Source organism: Pleuronectes platessa, chromosome 21 (assembly GCF_947347685.1).
Source record: "Pleuronectes platessa chromosome 21, fPlePla1.1, whole genome shotgun sequence".
Taxonomy (NCBI): Eukaryota; Metazoa; Chordata; class Actinopteri; order Pleuronectiformes; family Pleuronectidae; genus Pleuronectes; species Pleuronectes platessa.
Window position 1 is genome coordinate 8,545,263 of NC_070646.1, and position 14,800 is coordinate 8,560,062.

At 42.0% G+C, this 14,800-nt stretch overlaps 2 protein-coding genes across 2 annotated transcripts; both read right to left on the reverse strand.

Annotated features, from left to right (window-relative positions):
- Positions 1 to 2,332: 2,332 nt before the first annotated feature.
- Positions 2,333 to 8,058, reverse strand: LOC128426535 (cytochrome c oxidase subunit 7A-related protein, mitochondrial). Its single transcript, XM_053413446.1, has 3 exons — positions 7,908 to 8,058; positions 3,351 to 3,485; positions 2,333 to 2,702 (listed from the first exon to the last, which is right to left on the reverse strand). The coding sequence occupies exons 1-3, from the start codon at positions 7,977 to 7,979 to the stop codon at positions 2,565 to 2,567; spliced, it is 345 nt and encodes a 114-aa protein (XP_053269421.1). The 5' UTR covers positions 7,980 to 8,058; the 3' UTR covers positions 2,333 to 2,564.
- A 1,873-nt stretch (positions 8,059 to 9,931) lies between these two features.
- On the reverse strand, positions 9,932 to 14,194 carry kcng3 (potassium voltage-gated channel, subfamily G, member 3). The gene is made up of 2 exons (XM_053413447.1): positions 13,378 to 14,194; positions 9,932 to 11,956 (listed from the first exon to the last, which is right to left on the reverse strand). Exons 1-2 carry the CDS (start codon positions 13,995 to 13,997, stop codon positions 11,311 to 11,313), a joined length of 1,266 nt encoding a protein of 421 aa, XP_053269422.1. The 5' UTR covers positions 13,998 to 14,194; the 3' UTR covers positions 9,932 to 11,310.
- Between the last annotated feature and the right edge of the window lie 606 nt (positions 14,195 to 14,800).

Genomic DNA, 14,800 nt, shown 5'->3' on the forward strand with positions numbered 1-14,800 from the left:
TCTCAAGTTGAAATCAAGCAAGTTTATTCAGAGGTCACAGGTCAGGAAAACGCGGTGTCCAGCAATTGAACATGCATGGGCCTCTAACTCTATGCAGAAGGCAGCACAGGAAAAAATGGCGCTTAAACAGAGTGCGCACATAGGTTATATATTGATATATTGGGCGTGACTGGGGTTCTTCTTGGATTGGTCGAAACTAGATGGAGGCCACTGCATCTAGACGGGGCAGTGCCTCATCCTCTTGGAATGTCGCGTGATGAAGATATCGTACGTGCACTCCGTTGTCGTGGTTACCAGAGGTCATAATGTTCCTGTCTCAACGCAGCTGCCTTAGTGTGTTGTGGGGGAGAGATTTTAGGCCAAGGTCTGCTCATTATCTGCTGTTGGTGTTCTACTTTGTGTGTGTGTGAATTGAAACAGGGAGCTGGGATGTGTGGTACAAAGTGTTGACTGTTCTACAGAGTGTAATAAAGAGGTCAAAGGAATGTATGTGTAATGTATGTGGTATATGTCAATATAAGTGAACACCTCAAAAACAGGTTTCATGCTCTTATTCACAAGGAGATCACTTTGGCTTATAGATATAACAACAGTGGTAACAGCTCTCCATGACTCTTGATACTCTCCTTCTGTACTGATAGCCCCTTGCTGTTTATCTCAATGAGCCAAACCTACTAATATTCAGATGGGGGAAACATGCATTCATTTGCATTCAATTTAGCTGATTTCTGACTATTTTGGTCAGATTTGGAAACATTTGTCTAGAATCTGCTTCAATGTTGTAGAAAAACGTTTTAAAAACTACATTAAATGTCAATTTTATTGATTTGGAAAGAGAATGTCTTGATTCTAGATTGGTTCTGTGTCAGGTACAGATGGATCCAGTTTTTACCTGCGGAAAAACCGAGGGACAGAAGAAATGAGAACATGTAACTAAAAGGTTCCCGGCTCGACTCGAACATCAATCTTCTCTCGTCTTTAAAATCATAAAACGTACAAGACCTGTGAGACAAGGGCCACGAGTCCAAATATGCTAGTTAGACTCAACAACAGAGTCTTAGTTTTACACTTACAATGCTATTCAGTTGTAAGTGCATCATCAGGTAAAAGTTAGTCACTCTGATCCCTTAACCGTGTTTCCATGGCACCAATCAATGCCATAAGAGGGGGAAATGGGAGTGAGGCTGTTTGGGATAATTGGTATATTATTGCTTGATGATGGAGATTAGCCTCGGTTTAATCAGGAAGACTCTTATCTTAACCCACACATTCACAAGTCTGACTGCTGGGTGTTAACGGTAATCCAATTAGACTAGGCCATTCTCTCAATCAGCCAATGGTGTTGACAAAAATAAAAATAAATCTGTTTATTGGTCCAGTGCTGACTCATACCAGCAAATGAAGGTTCAATATTTTAATAAATGGTCTTTTATGGATATCCATTCATATAAATCTACTTTAAAATCTCTTGTTTTCCAGTGTTTTTGAGATCCAGGGTATTTTGAAAGAAACATGCATGAATTGTGATCCTTTCTATATCCATAGTTTAGTTAATGCTCTGTGTAATATTGAGGGTTTTTATGTTAATAGCATATTAACCATGTATTAAATATTAAATTGAAGCCATATCTAAATGCAGTCTCACTGAGCCTCAAGTGAAACAAACGTTTTGTGACGGATATAGACGTCTCAGCATCACACTCCATATCACTTTAATTTAAAATCATTCCCTCCTTACTATCGTCAAAACCTGTCAAAACAATACCCACAAAGCAACGTGACAGCTAATGTAGCCTGCCGTCTCTCCATCCTCCAACTGGATGAAGTGAAGAAAGTTCAATCTTTATATAGAGCCTATGATCCCAAGCCAATCAGAAAAAAAACAACACCAAACCAGACTGAGCTGATGATTGTTTCAGCAGCTTGACGCGAGACTGCCAACATGTCTGTCTGAAACCGCCTCGCTCCTGCTGAAGCTCGGCGAGGAGCATCTGACATCACACCAAGGCCTGTAGGAGACAATGCTTATGCCAAGTGAGCAGCAGCTGTGTTCCAGACGGGAGCCTCCATCATGCTTATTGCTTCAGAGAGAAAGCTGGGAGCACAGAAAAAAATAACTATCTTTACATGTTGCTTCTATTCTCACATCCGTAGGAGCCGAGGGAGACGCAGCAGCTGCAAACCACTATAGTTTCAAACGTGCTTATATATGACCTGTGAATGTGTCACATGATTGGCAATAATGACGCCTCTCCTACAGTGAGTGCTGCTTCAGTACTTCATCCAGATGGTATAAAGTTAAAGACAAACAAAAGAGGAAAAAAAGACGTGCTTGAGAACATCTTTCTCTTTTATTTCCCCATAAAATGTATTAACTTAGACTTTTTTTTACAAAGAAGACAGACATTGATATCACCGGTGTGTGTTTTTTTTTAAAGTGATAAATTCTCATCTTAAAAGTCCCAAGAGGTGGCATGACGAGGTCAGATGGAGAGTCGTGTCGATGAATTATAGCACGGGCGCGTTGGGAGGTGTCACAAAGATCCTGGGTTTGTGTTGGTCACTTATTTTTTGGGCTGGGCGGCCATGTAAAGAGCCACCAGACAGTACAGAGCTCCTCCTACGGTGAGAGCCATGGTGGTGCGGTACAGCAGCCGGTCAGGAAGTCCGCGCTTCAGATGCACGGGAACACCTTCTTGCGACTGGGAGGCGGGAAGGCAGGGAAGGGTTGAGGGACAAAAGAAAAGGAAGAATAAATTAGTTTATTATTTTTCTGTCATTTTTTCAACTGCTTAGTTTTGCAACAAACACTCAGTTTCAGACCAAGACTTGATGGTTTTATATCTGCTGCACACACAATATTATCAAATCTTAACACAGAACCACAAATTTAATGTTTTTGGAATGAAAACTGTCTGAAGTGTTGTCTGGAAAAACTGAAATATGGAATTAATTCTATAAAAAAAAGGAGTTATTCTCTGGTGTGTGATGTGCAGGCTCTGACTCTTTCCTTCTCTTATAAATACTTTAAAAAGTTATAAAACTGCAGCTGCAGTCAATACAGTCCTTTCAATTTGTCTGAGTGATTGCTCTGCCCAACTTCGGAATCTCTTATTTCTCTCGCTGCCTGTTATGTGATGAATAGTGAGGAGAGGGGAGCAGAATGCCATTAGAGAGAAGGGGGAATTGAATACCAGTCATTGCTTAATGGTGATGAGTTTTCATGGCTTTGAATCATATTTTGAAACCCCAAACACCCCCACACCACGTGTGGGCACTTTTTTAAATGAACAAAAGCTGATTCACTCTGAGACTTGTACAAGTGTTTTCTGTTCTGTGTATTTCATTACCTGGAATAACCTCTGGTACTCATGAACCTTGTTTGCTCCCAGGTACTCCACCGTGGACCCGGCCTCTGACACCACCTTGGTGGGTGTGGCAAATATCATGGTCGGGGCCTCCGCTGGCACGCCTGGTTTAAGCCCCTGCACAAAAAAATGCAGAGCTCTTGTCAAATTCATGGATATTTATGCATTAAAATACAAATGTCCACAAGCCATGAATAGGGTCTTCAATTGTTTAGTTTTTTCCGAAGTAGCTGTGTAAAATATAAAAAGCAGTAAAAGTTAACACTGGACAAAAAGTGTATCGATATGGTTTGTTATCGTTTCTGGAAAAATGACAAGAAATGGTCAGAATAAATTATTACAACTAATGGTCTCAGTTCTGACAAAAGTTTTATTTAAGCTGCGTACCAATTAAGGGGCCACATCTTCCGGAGGCTACATTTTTAAGGTCGATACCATCACAGCAGCGTCACTAGGCAGACCCATTTTCGGAGGCTAATTCAATTGCAATCATTTTATCGCCGAGCAACAGAGACTAACATTTCTTCCCGGGATTCATTGTGCTTCTTTTATCAGCATCTTTTCTAAAGAGATAAAAGGAACTGGCAAGCAACAAGACAAAAACGTCCAATTATTAGACTTTAAAATGGAAATATCAGGCATCCGAACCATGTTAGACCCATCTGATGATGGACTGACAGAAGTTCTTCTGTGGTATAAAAAGCTTTGAAATGTGATTTAATGTCATACTGTACATGGTTCATTTAAAATGCATTTTGATTAATTTACTCAACCCAACAGTACAAATGTTGAAAAGCCAAATTGGAATTCAAACGCTCTCTTCATGTCCAACTGCAGCTGTGTTGCTAGGCGACAGTGGTAAAGGCAAGAAAACCTGGTGACCCAAATCACGAAAATCCTCCATTGACCAGAGCAACTCATTTTGTTTCGGGCTCTACGGTCGTCTCCATTCGAGGACACGGTCTCTGAATTGGGACTTTAGACATATTTTGAGTCTAATAGGGTTTGATAGGGTTTACTGCCTCCATGCTTCCATTTCAGAAAAATAAGTCACATCAAGCAGGAAGCAGGAAATGACGTTTGCCTTTTTAAATACCTGCTCATCAGACTTAAAGAAAACCACCAAGACTCGTCGTGGAACATGGAGACAAAACTGGACAGGACCTTTTTATTTCTATCTCCCTTATTTCCACCTAAACAAGTGCATTTCATCGGGAATACCGAGCACTTTTCAGTTTTTCAAATAATTTTGCTTAATACCCAAATAATTGGGGAGGTCCAGAGCATGCAAGAGACCTCACATCTCTAGAAGTGTCTAACTTGGAAATAAATCTACGGAAGGTATCGTAAATGCAGATGCTAACGTTCTCATTATAATCAAGTCTTTTTTTACAGGGTCATTATATTGATCTGCTGTACATTAAGTAAAACTTAAAGCCCATTTAGTTTCTGTAGGAGCCGTCTCAAATCTGCTGCATAAGACCAAGCAATTACACGAGCATGTGGTTGAGCTCGTCTTTAAAATGATCCCTGTGAGACTATTCAAGTGCCTGTTCAGATTATTAAAGAGGAACTCAAGTAGCACTTCAACACAGCATCATGTCGAACGTAGCCAGATCTTTTAACTAATTTTATACTTGTAGATTTTAAGGTCTTTCTTGTGCGTTTTCAAGTTGTTTATTTTTTGGGGCTGCACGATTAATCATATCAATTCACATGTAAATGCAATGTCATATCAAAATGACAACGACTCTGACACATCAGCTGCATCCAAACAAGTGTTCCTTAAATTCTACCAAAAAAAAGTAATGCACTCCATAATGCAATGTTATCTTCACCTTTCTCCCTCATTTTATGACAAGGCAGCGTTACTACACACAGTCTTGAGTAGCAGAAAACCAGCAGTGGAATAAAGTTAGTGAGAGAGAAGTGGAGGAAAGTTTAAGTTAAGGACAAATAAAAACTAAAATCCATTCCAGACACGTACAGCCCGATTATTTTTTTGGTCTTTTAAATCATTCCGTACACAGAGGACTTATAACCCTTCAGCCCTCTTGACATAGACATGTTCCTTAGCTATTCATGTGCACGACTGTCGTGAAATTATGATTAAATTACCTACTGCTCTTATACTTTTCAGACAGTAAATACTGAGAGTATTTCCCGGGGGTACACCTTGGTCTTAATTAAGTACAAGTGTGCCTGCTTCATATTCTCTCTTGGAGGAAAAGCCTCTCACCCACCAATCATTTGGAAAATTGCTAGGAGACCCATTGTGCTTGTTATGGAGGAAGCTCCTGTGAGAGCAGGGGAATTAAATCTGACATATGAAAACACAGAGGCACTGGAAGCAGAATATTATGATATGTCATTTCAGCAAGGACTGAACTAAAAGTGCACCTTTATAAATGTGTGGCTGGTGAAGTAGGGCGTAATTAAAGCGCAGTTAGATATAAGACAGCTATCACATTCACCGCTCAGTTTCATAATGCTTGGATATTTATCACTAGCATCAGCCTACCTGTGATTTGATGGTTTGTTGATGATTTTATGGGCTGGGAAATCTATTTAACATCTTTAGTTGAGGTCAGAGTGAACAACCACGACACCTGATCTCAGGACGGCTTACTATGAAAATTACTACAGCTCTGAACAGCAGAATCCTGGTTATCAAAGGGGTGTAACAGTTCTTAAAGTGATGATACAAACACCACCAATGCATGGTGTTGATCCAGCATTACTTAACTAATGTAACAAATAATCTTTCAGTTTCATTAACCTCCATAATGCATGTAACGACGATTCTACACAGAGTTGGCGCACAGTGTATTTTGTAAATATTTTCTTCCTGCATGTGCCAAGTTACTGTTTTATTCCAATTGTTAACAAGAGATCAGATCTGTTGTAAAAGTTGGGCTGGTTTGATTAGATACTAAGCCTGGCATATATCCAAGACTACATCCATGCAAGTACCAGTTTTCAAGCACCTTAAATAGAGAAGTTGGAAAATACTGCTGACTCCATTTTAGAATGTGAACTTTAAGGTTGTATGATACTAGATGAGAAGAAAGTGCACATTTGTTTTCAGGTGTGTTCGTATGGACCAGGATTATTATGCCTTTACTGGAAACAAGGAGCACGTGAATAAAGAACAAACCATGTAACCTAACTGTCTTGACCTGATTACAGTTTTCAGTATAAATAAAGCACATGATGATCTGAACTGTTAAATGATCTACTCTAGTTTAGTTCAATCTCAAAAGCAAGTTTGCACTATTTTCTGTAGAAAACCTTCATCTGAAAAAGTAAATCAAGGTGTTAAATAAATGTAGGGGAGTAAAAGACAGTTTTCCATCACCGTGAGGAGAAAGTATAAAGAACGGCTAAGTGAACAATAAGGTTATAAAGAAAAACGAATGTAGCATCAGTCAAAATGGATAATTATCATGATAAATGTCACATTATCAATTATTTTAAGTTCAAAAGCCATGTTTAGAAACATTTTTCAAATCTAAGGTTGATTATTTATGTTAAATCTCCTTACGGTGTTGCACAATGCATAAGCAATATATCAATATGCTGAATTTGTGTTATATATGAAAATGACACTGTAATGATTGTTGTTGTTGTTGTTGTTTTATCACCAAGCACTAGAAAAAGTGAAAAAACACGAGCTGCAACTATTGATCTATTTATTTCATCACCACGGACTTGGAGAAGCTGGGATTGATATTATTAACTAATATCCAATAATATCTGACATTTAACACAATTATAAATACAAAGGGTGTAGGTTACAGCCGTATGAATACACTGCACCACAAGGTTGAAAAGGCTGATAAACGTATTTGCCAATTTGATGAGGTTCAATTTTCTTCATACAACGCAGAGGAGCTCGAAGGCCGCCTGAACCACTGTCATCAAAATAACAAGCACTCAAAAGGACAGGGGAGAGATAATAAAGGTCACGTCTGGTCGAAGCTCTGACAGGCCATTGAATATAGAAAATTGGCTGTTAAGTCGCAGGTCGGCCACGTCCGCATTCAGGAGGTTATCTTCCAGGATAAAGGTGAAATAAGGATTTGGTGTTGAGGCGGTAATGGAGAATGGGAACTGAATCTGACAAGGAGAGAGAGTAGGAGACAAGAAAAGGCCACAGCCTCGATCTGTGTGGTTTCTCCTGGACGTTATAAAGACGCTATATTGCTTCATATAAAAATAAAAGGGACTTTATATGAAAGATTCAGATAACAAGACGGCTGAAGTAACTAAACTGAAGATGTGAGAGGAAGTTAGCTCACAGTACCATGTAATATGATACAGAACAATGTAAATAATAATATTACCGTTTACTTTTTCATCACGTGTGGCTATTAAGAAGCTAAATAATCAATTTAACTGCTTTTGAAGGATCTTGAAGTGTCTTTAAGTTTGTTTTAAACGCCGGTTGAAACACGAAGGAAAATAATCCAACATGGTGATATGAAGGTCATCGCTTTGTGGCTACCGGCTCGCTGGGTCTCGTCTTCCAGGTCTTACCTGGGGGCTGTAGGCGGCCGTGGGAGGCGATCCCGTCAGTTTCTGGGTGATGCCGCTGAACTTGTAGTACATTTTACTGCTGTAGGACGTGGGGATGTTTCGTCCGCGGGTTCGAAGCTACCAAAACTCCCGTGAAAGGGTCTTCCTGCTGCGGCCGTCGACTGAAAGTGACGTAGGGCGTGAGGCGGCCTCCTTTCCGCCCGTTCAAAATTCAAGTGGCGGGCTGTTGAATCATATATAAACCCTCATTCCATAGATAAACACTCACCCTTATAGATAAAAACTCACCCTTATAGATATACCCTCACCCCATAGATAAACACTCACCCTTATAGATAAACACTCACCTCATAGATATACACTGACCCCATAGATATACACTCACCCCTATAGAGAAACACTCACCCTTAAGATTAAGATTAAGATGTCCCAAACACATGCACAGGCACACTCATGCAGGTAGGGGAATTTAACCTCTGCTTTTGACCCATCTGGTGCAGGACACACAGAGCAGTGAGCGACCATGTACGGCACCCGGGGAGCAGATGTTGGGGGAGTAAGGTGCCTTGCTCAGGGGCACTAGACAGGGTAGGGAGAATCCACTTGAATTTTTGGACAGATCAATCCAGGTTCATCTTTTTGTTGTTTCTCCGTGGAGTCGAGTCAGAGACGAACCAGAGACCTTTTCTGCCCATAGTCCAAGTTTCTGCCACTATAGTCCACCGCCTCTTCAGATATACACTAACCCTTATAGATAAACCCCTCACCCTTATATACTCTCCCCCATAGATAAACCTTCACCCATAGAGATACCCTCACCCTATATATATATCCTCGCCCATAGAGAAACACTCACGCCATAAATATACAATCACCCCATAGATTAAACCCCTCACCCCTATAGATAAACCCTCACCCCATGTATATACCCTCACCCCTATAGATATACACAATATTAACGGTCTGAGCTGTGTTGATACCATAAGTGAGGGATCGGATTGCGTCAGAGGCGTTTATGTCGATCTCTGATGAGATCAATTCGATATGTGAAGTACATGTCTGAAGATGGATTAACTCATTGGATCATGTGATGTGTTTCCTGTTCAGGTAAGTGACTCATCACAGTGATGAAGGACAAATAAATGCAAATGAGTATAAAACACCCAAAAAATGTATTTACTACTATTATTATTCATTTTTTTTAGCCTTTATATTCAGTGTCTATTTATAGTGATGACTTCTTCAACATACTTATGATGATAGTTCCAGATTCGGATATCTAAAATTCAAATATGGCTATTCGTAATTCATCTTTATAATACCTACAACACCATTCTGACAAGTTCAAACTTAAGTTAAGCTATCTTAAATTGTAATGTTATATATGCTATATATATATATATTAGATCCAAACAAACTAAAGGAGGCCCCAAAATAAACAAGTGAAGAAATATAAAACATGAAGAGGCCTCCATTAATTGACCCAAATCAACTAATTGGATATTTAGTTGCACTGTCTTGACACGTTATTGATTTTATACGTATATATCACTGAAATATCGTTATTATCTCTAAAATAGTATTTTGTGAAGAATATATTGAAACAACACTTGCCCAGTAAAATTCTGACAAGTTCACTGCCAGTGGGCTCAGGTGTTCCTCACACTGGATGTTATGTTCCTCTGCCCACGTGAGGCCCGGAGGTGTAAACTGTACATCATCACATCAGGACCTGTGAAAGATCCTCTGCCCAAAATGTCTTCATCACATCTTTGGCTCATACCGTGAAACTAATTAGGATTATTTTAAGTTAGGAATATGTGAAATCCCTTAAGAATTATTACAAAACTGTACATTTTACAGTATTTATATTAAAATATGATTTGAAATAGGGGATGACACATTCAGAGACATTTCACACAGAGTCATTTTATTATAAAACCTCATACATTGATCAAGTTAATTAAAGTTACATAACCTAAGGATGAAAAAGTTTTGATACATTTGTTTAATCTAGCTTGGCAAAAATAAGATGGGCAACAAAATATTGATCATCCTTCATTTTTTGATTGCAATACTACTTAAAAACACGTTGACAACACAACAAGGACACTGAGATATGTACGGTCCAAAATACATTGTAAACAAATGTAGACATTAATTTGAATGAATAGACTCAAACTGACTTAGTGTGTGTGCGTGTGTGCATGTGTGCGTGCATGCATGTGTGTGTCCGTGTGGAGGGTGGTTGATGGCATCAGGGGGAAGAGGAGAGGAGCTCCAGAGAGAGACTGTTGTGTGGGCGAGGTGTTGACTTGTTTGTTTGGATCATGTGTCTCTTCAACAAATCATATCATTTTGGCAAACCAGGGCCATTGCAAACATGTCTGAATCGCGAAAACCATAAAACCGTTGTCTGTGAGTGCACTCCTCTCTTTCTCTACTCTTTTCTTTTTTTAGAAATGTGATTTATTCCCAATAATCACAGGCTTAACATGCTGCACGCCAGCCAGCGGGGTGGCAGGATGTGGCCTATCTGGGTGCACACAAATCACTCACCATTATGATTGACATGCTGGAGGATGGGGTTGCCTTGGAGACACAGAAATACAAACTGCCTTAATTCAGAAGCAACACGCTGCGGCCCGTCTCCTCAGCGTGTGCTCAGTCTAGCTCAACATCCAGTCATCTCTATCATTTTAGTCCCATGATCCTTTATCGTGCATTTCACGCTCCATCTGCCCTGTGATATCTGTCACTGCTGTATTGGTCTGCCACCCTGTAGTGCTTGCTGACCTGGCTCCATATTCAATTATCCATGGCTTAAGCTACTCCTACACCCTAAGCCCTCTGTATACCCCTTCTCCGTCCTCACTTTGCTCTCACCTGTTCGCTCTTTCACAATATTTCCCAGGTTTAGCCGAATGCATCTAGGTCACACATGAATCTTGTGTAATTTGTGCCATCTGGGTTCTAAGCGAAAACAAAAGTGAAAGGCTGACGGGCAGACAAACACACACATTACATGCATACGCAGGGACCTCGGCGCGGCACAAAGCAGCAGCCGTCTTTGCCAATGCTGTAACCATGGGAATACAGTGTCAACAGCAGCCACTGTCAAAAGTGGATTGACCTTGCCTGTGTGTGTTTAATAAATAATTATTTGCGTATTCCTATTCTACTGTTCAAACTGTGCTGTTAATGAGACAGGCGCAGAGATAGCTGGTTGAGGAAGATGATTTGAGATTAACAACAAAACAAGCAGGTGCTAGACAAGCCCAATAAAATCCAACGTGACTGGAGCAGGGAACGTATTTTGTCAATATTTCACGTTGGGATCAGCAGATTGTCTTTGTCGAGTTTCTTTCTGATGAAGGCAGCGCTGTGGATGTTTGGTACAAATTTATTGCAGCACTTCCTTTGACATGGTGCGTGCATATCTGGCAGATCGGAGTTTGAGTTCACTGTAGCACTGTACAAAACTGTGGTAGATGAACGTGATGGGCAGCGCCAGGAGTACGATCCCACTGACCACGCACATTCCCCCGAGCACCCGTCCTCCAACTGTCACGGGGTACACGTCCCCGTACCCCACCGTGGTCATGGAGATGATGACCCACCAGGCAGCCGCTGGGATGCTGGCGTAGTCGGGGTTCTGCGTGCCCAAGTCCAAGCCGTACTCCAGCAGCTGGGCCAGAGCGCTGTATATCGCCATGGCGACGAAGACAAACACCATCAGCATGACCATCTCCCGGTAGCAGCGCCTGAGCGTCATCCCCAGAGTCTGCAGGCCCAGGAAGTGTCTGGCAAGCTTCATGAGCCAGAACACTCGCATCATCCTCAGCACCCGCAGTACCACCCCAGCAACCCCGAGCCCAGCAGCCGGCATCCCTGCCCGGGCCATTACCATGGTGACATAGTAGGGGGTGATGGCAATCACATCGATGATGTTCAGTGGCCGGCGGAGAAATTCCCACTTGTCCTTGGCTACAAGAAAACGCACTATGCATTCCGCTGTAAACCAGCCCATACACACGGCCTCCACTATCCTACAGGGGAGAGAGCAGAGGAGAAAAATGAGTGTAAACAGGAAATGGCAGAGGCGCTACAGAGATATATGGATGATATGAAACACTGTTTGTCAAACGGTAAATATGAGGAAGAAGGGAGAAAAGCAGGGGTCACGTAAATTATGGGAACAAGGGACGAAATCAGACGCAGTTCAGTGATGACACAAGTTAAGTAAACAATAAGGAAGGAGGAGGAGAAAAAACAGCCCGGAGACCGCACAGAGGGAGAAATCATAAACCCTCCTGAGAGTGTGACACAAACAAGCTACGATTATCCCATTGATTAAGGAAATCAGAGTGAATTAGAGTGAGATGCTGTGTATATTTAAGCAGCCAGGCCGAGCAAACACCACAGAGCCATGGATGAGGATAACTCCATCAGAGCATTTACACCAAAACCAAATTATACAGCGACCGGGAGAATTGCATCATCTACTGGCATGAAACTACATTGGAATCATTTTGACCCCCGAGCACAAACTGCACTTTTAGACGATTACCTAACCACTGTAATGGTTCCAAAACTCAAAACCATGTCCACCCTGAGTGAACATAACCCAGCCTTATATAGAGAGAGGCCGCCTCAGTTAGCACAGCAGCTGAGAACAGGTCAAAATCATGTGGAAAGAGAGGTGCATAAGGAAAATGAAGCAGAAATAACCATCCAAACACAGCACTCAGAGAGAAGGGGATTACTGTAAGTGGCTTGAGTCCTTATTCATTTGTTTGCTTTAATATTCCCTGCACCTCTGCTATCGCCCTCATTATCCGCTGTAAGATTACGAATCTGGCATTTATCTGACATGTTTGCTCTCCTTGTGAACTGTGCATTGTAAATTAACCACGCCAATTAAGAAAGTGATTGTGCAGAGCAGGGTTGTTTATTTCCTTTTAATAATTAACACTGCAATTTTTGTAGATAATATGGATCGGTTATTGATTTGCTTCCCTGGGAACTGGTCTGACATATGAGGATACAGTCTCCCACTTGTCATCAGGCTGGTATTCACTTGGTAAGCATCCGGTCACAAAGCACAAGGACACATTATCTGCAAATAACGAATGCATGTTTACTAAATAAACTGCACGAAAGAAGATGGTGGTTTTGATGTGTATGAAAACGGTCACATCACAGTAGGATTACAAAAAGCAACCCCTTCAATGCCTGTGCCAACCTTCTGGGAAATAAATGGAGAGAGCGAGTTTGACCGCTGCCTAATGCACGCAGGCGTTGGCATGAGATTCTCAAGTGATTATGAGGGTGTTCATTTATTCATAAGGTCTTTTATCGTGATAGGCACGCATCCTTGACATGATTTAGCAGCTTTACGCACCAGTCTCCCTTCGCTCTGTGTCCCCTCTCCTGCTCTAAACTTAACTGGACCTTAACTAACGCTTACCTGTGCTCGTCCACAGTGGTTCTCTTGGCTGTATCCCAGTCCGGAAGGGTGCTGGCACACAGCATGATCATAGAAACCATCACAAAGATCACGGACACCGAGGCCACCAGCTGCGCAACAAGCGACGAGTTGGGCTCCTCGAAAGTCTTGCGCATCCTCTCCAGCCACAGAGCTCGACCCGTGAGCGCGGGCCGCTGCACCGACTCGCCCAGGCTCTCGTCCCCGGACACTCCGATGTCCTCCTCGGACAAAGTGTCCAGTCCGATCTCGGACAATCTGTCGTCCAGGCGCTTCTGGCAGCAAAACTCCAGGTGCGCGCTCTCCAGCCCCCAGTAGAGCATCTCCGTGTAGAAGGAGAGCTCACACACTCCGGGGACGAAGCGGAGAGTACCGGAGCGCACGTACAGCATGATGAACACGAAAGCCTGAGCGTGGCGGTCGAAGAAAAACTCATTCCTGTCCCGGTCGTAGTCGTCGCACAGCTCCAGCACTTCTTTCTCTGATGCGCATGCATGCAGGCGACTGACGCGCCGGAGAGGGAAATCCTTGATCACCTCACGGGTGAAGGCGTAGCGGGTTCCCCCTACGTTGAGCACGCAGATGCTCTTCCCAAACTTCATCTCGCCAATGGGTCACCTCAACTAAAAGTCCTCTTCACAGTCCATCCCCCCTTCCAAAGAGGAGTTTGGACTCTTGGGGAGGAGGGGAGAGGGGGTCACAGTCTCCCATGTTCCCCCCGGGGCGGGTGTGGTTGGCACGGAGTGGAGGTGGCCCTGCGTGCGCGCAGCTCCGTGGCTGATGGAAACTACTCCGTCCGTCTCTCAGTCTCCTCTTCCCTGTGTGTGTAGCCTGTCGAGGAGTCTCCCTCTCCAACCCAGTCAGTCAGGGTGAGCCAATCCCAGCCGTGATGTCACATGAGCGCGCACAGACCGGCGCACGCCACAGGATAAAGAAAGTACAGCGCAAAATGGATGTTGAACTGCACAATTATATACAAATTCCCACCAACAATTATGATCCACAACTACAAAAAACTGATAACAGTTTACAGGTCTTTAAAGTCAATGACAGGAATCTAATTATATTTGATACATTTATATTGTACATTACATGTTTGTTCATATTGTACTTATTTATATTTCTCTAGTTCCTTATATGTTGTGTTTTTTTAAAATATGTTTATTACCTTAACTGAGTGTATATATCACTATTCCCTCTTTCCTGCTGTAACATGATAAATGTTATCCAATGATTAATCTATAACTTACAAAGACCAAAAGTAATTTTTCACCACTTTCAAATTTTCTGATAAGAATTTTGATAAGAATTTGAGCATATTAAAGCCCTCAAAAAGACAATTCATTTGCCTGAAAAATAATAATAATAATCCTTACAATTTCAACTGATTGTCTGTCAGTGCCTG

Bases quoted from the DNA above. Each gene is read 5' to 3' on its own strand.
- LOC128426535 (XM_053413446.1), bottom strand. From the start codon at position 7,979: ATGTACTACAAGTTCAGCGGCATCACCCAGAAACTGACGGGATCGCCT. The intron at 3,486-7,907 runs GTAAGACCTGGA...TTTTTTGTGCAG, and splicing joins CGGCCGCCTACAGCCCCCAG to GGGCTTAAACCAGGCGTGCC. The intron at 2,703-3,350 runs GTAATGAAATAC...CCCGCCTCCCAG, and splicing joins AGTACCAGAGGTTATTCCAG to TCGCAAGAAGGTGTTCCCGT.
- kcng3 (XM_053413447.1), bottom strand. From the start codon at position 13,997: ATGAAGTTTGGGAAGAGCATCTGCGTGCTCAACGTAGGGGGAACCCGC. The intron at 11,957-13,377 runs GTAAGCGTTAGT...TCTCCCCTGTAG, and splicing joins ACCACTGTGGACGAGCACAG to GATAGTGGAGGCCGTGTGTA.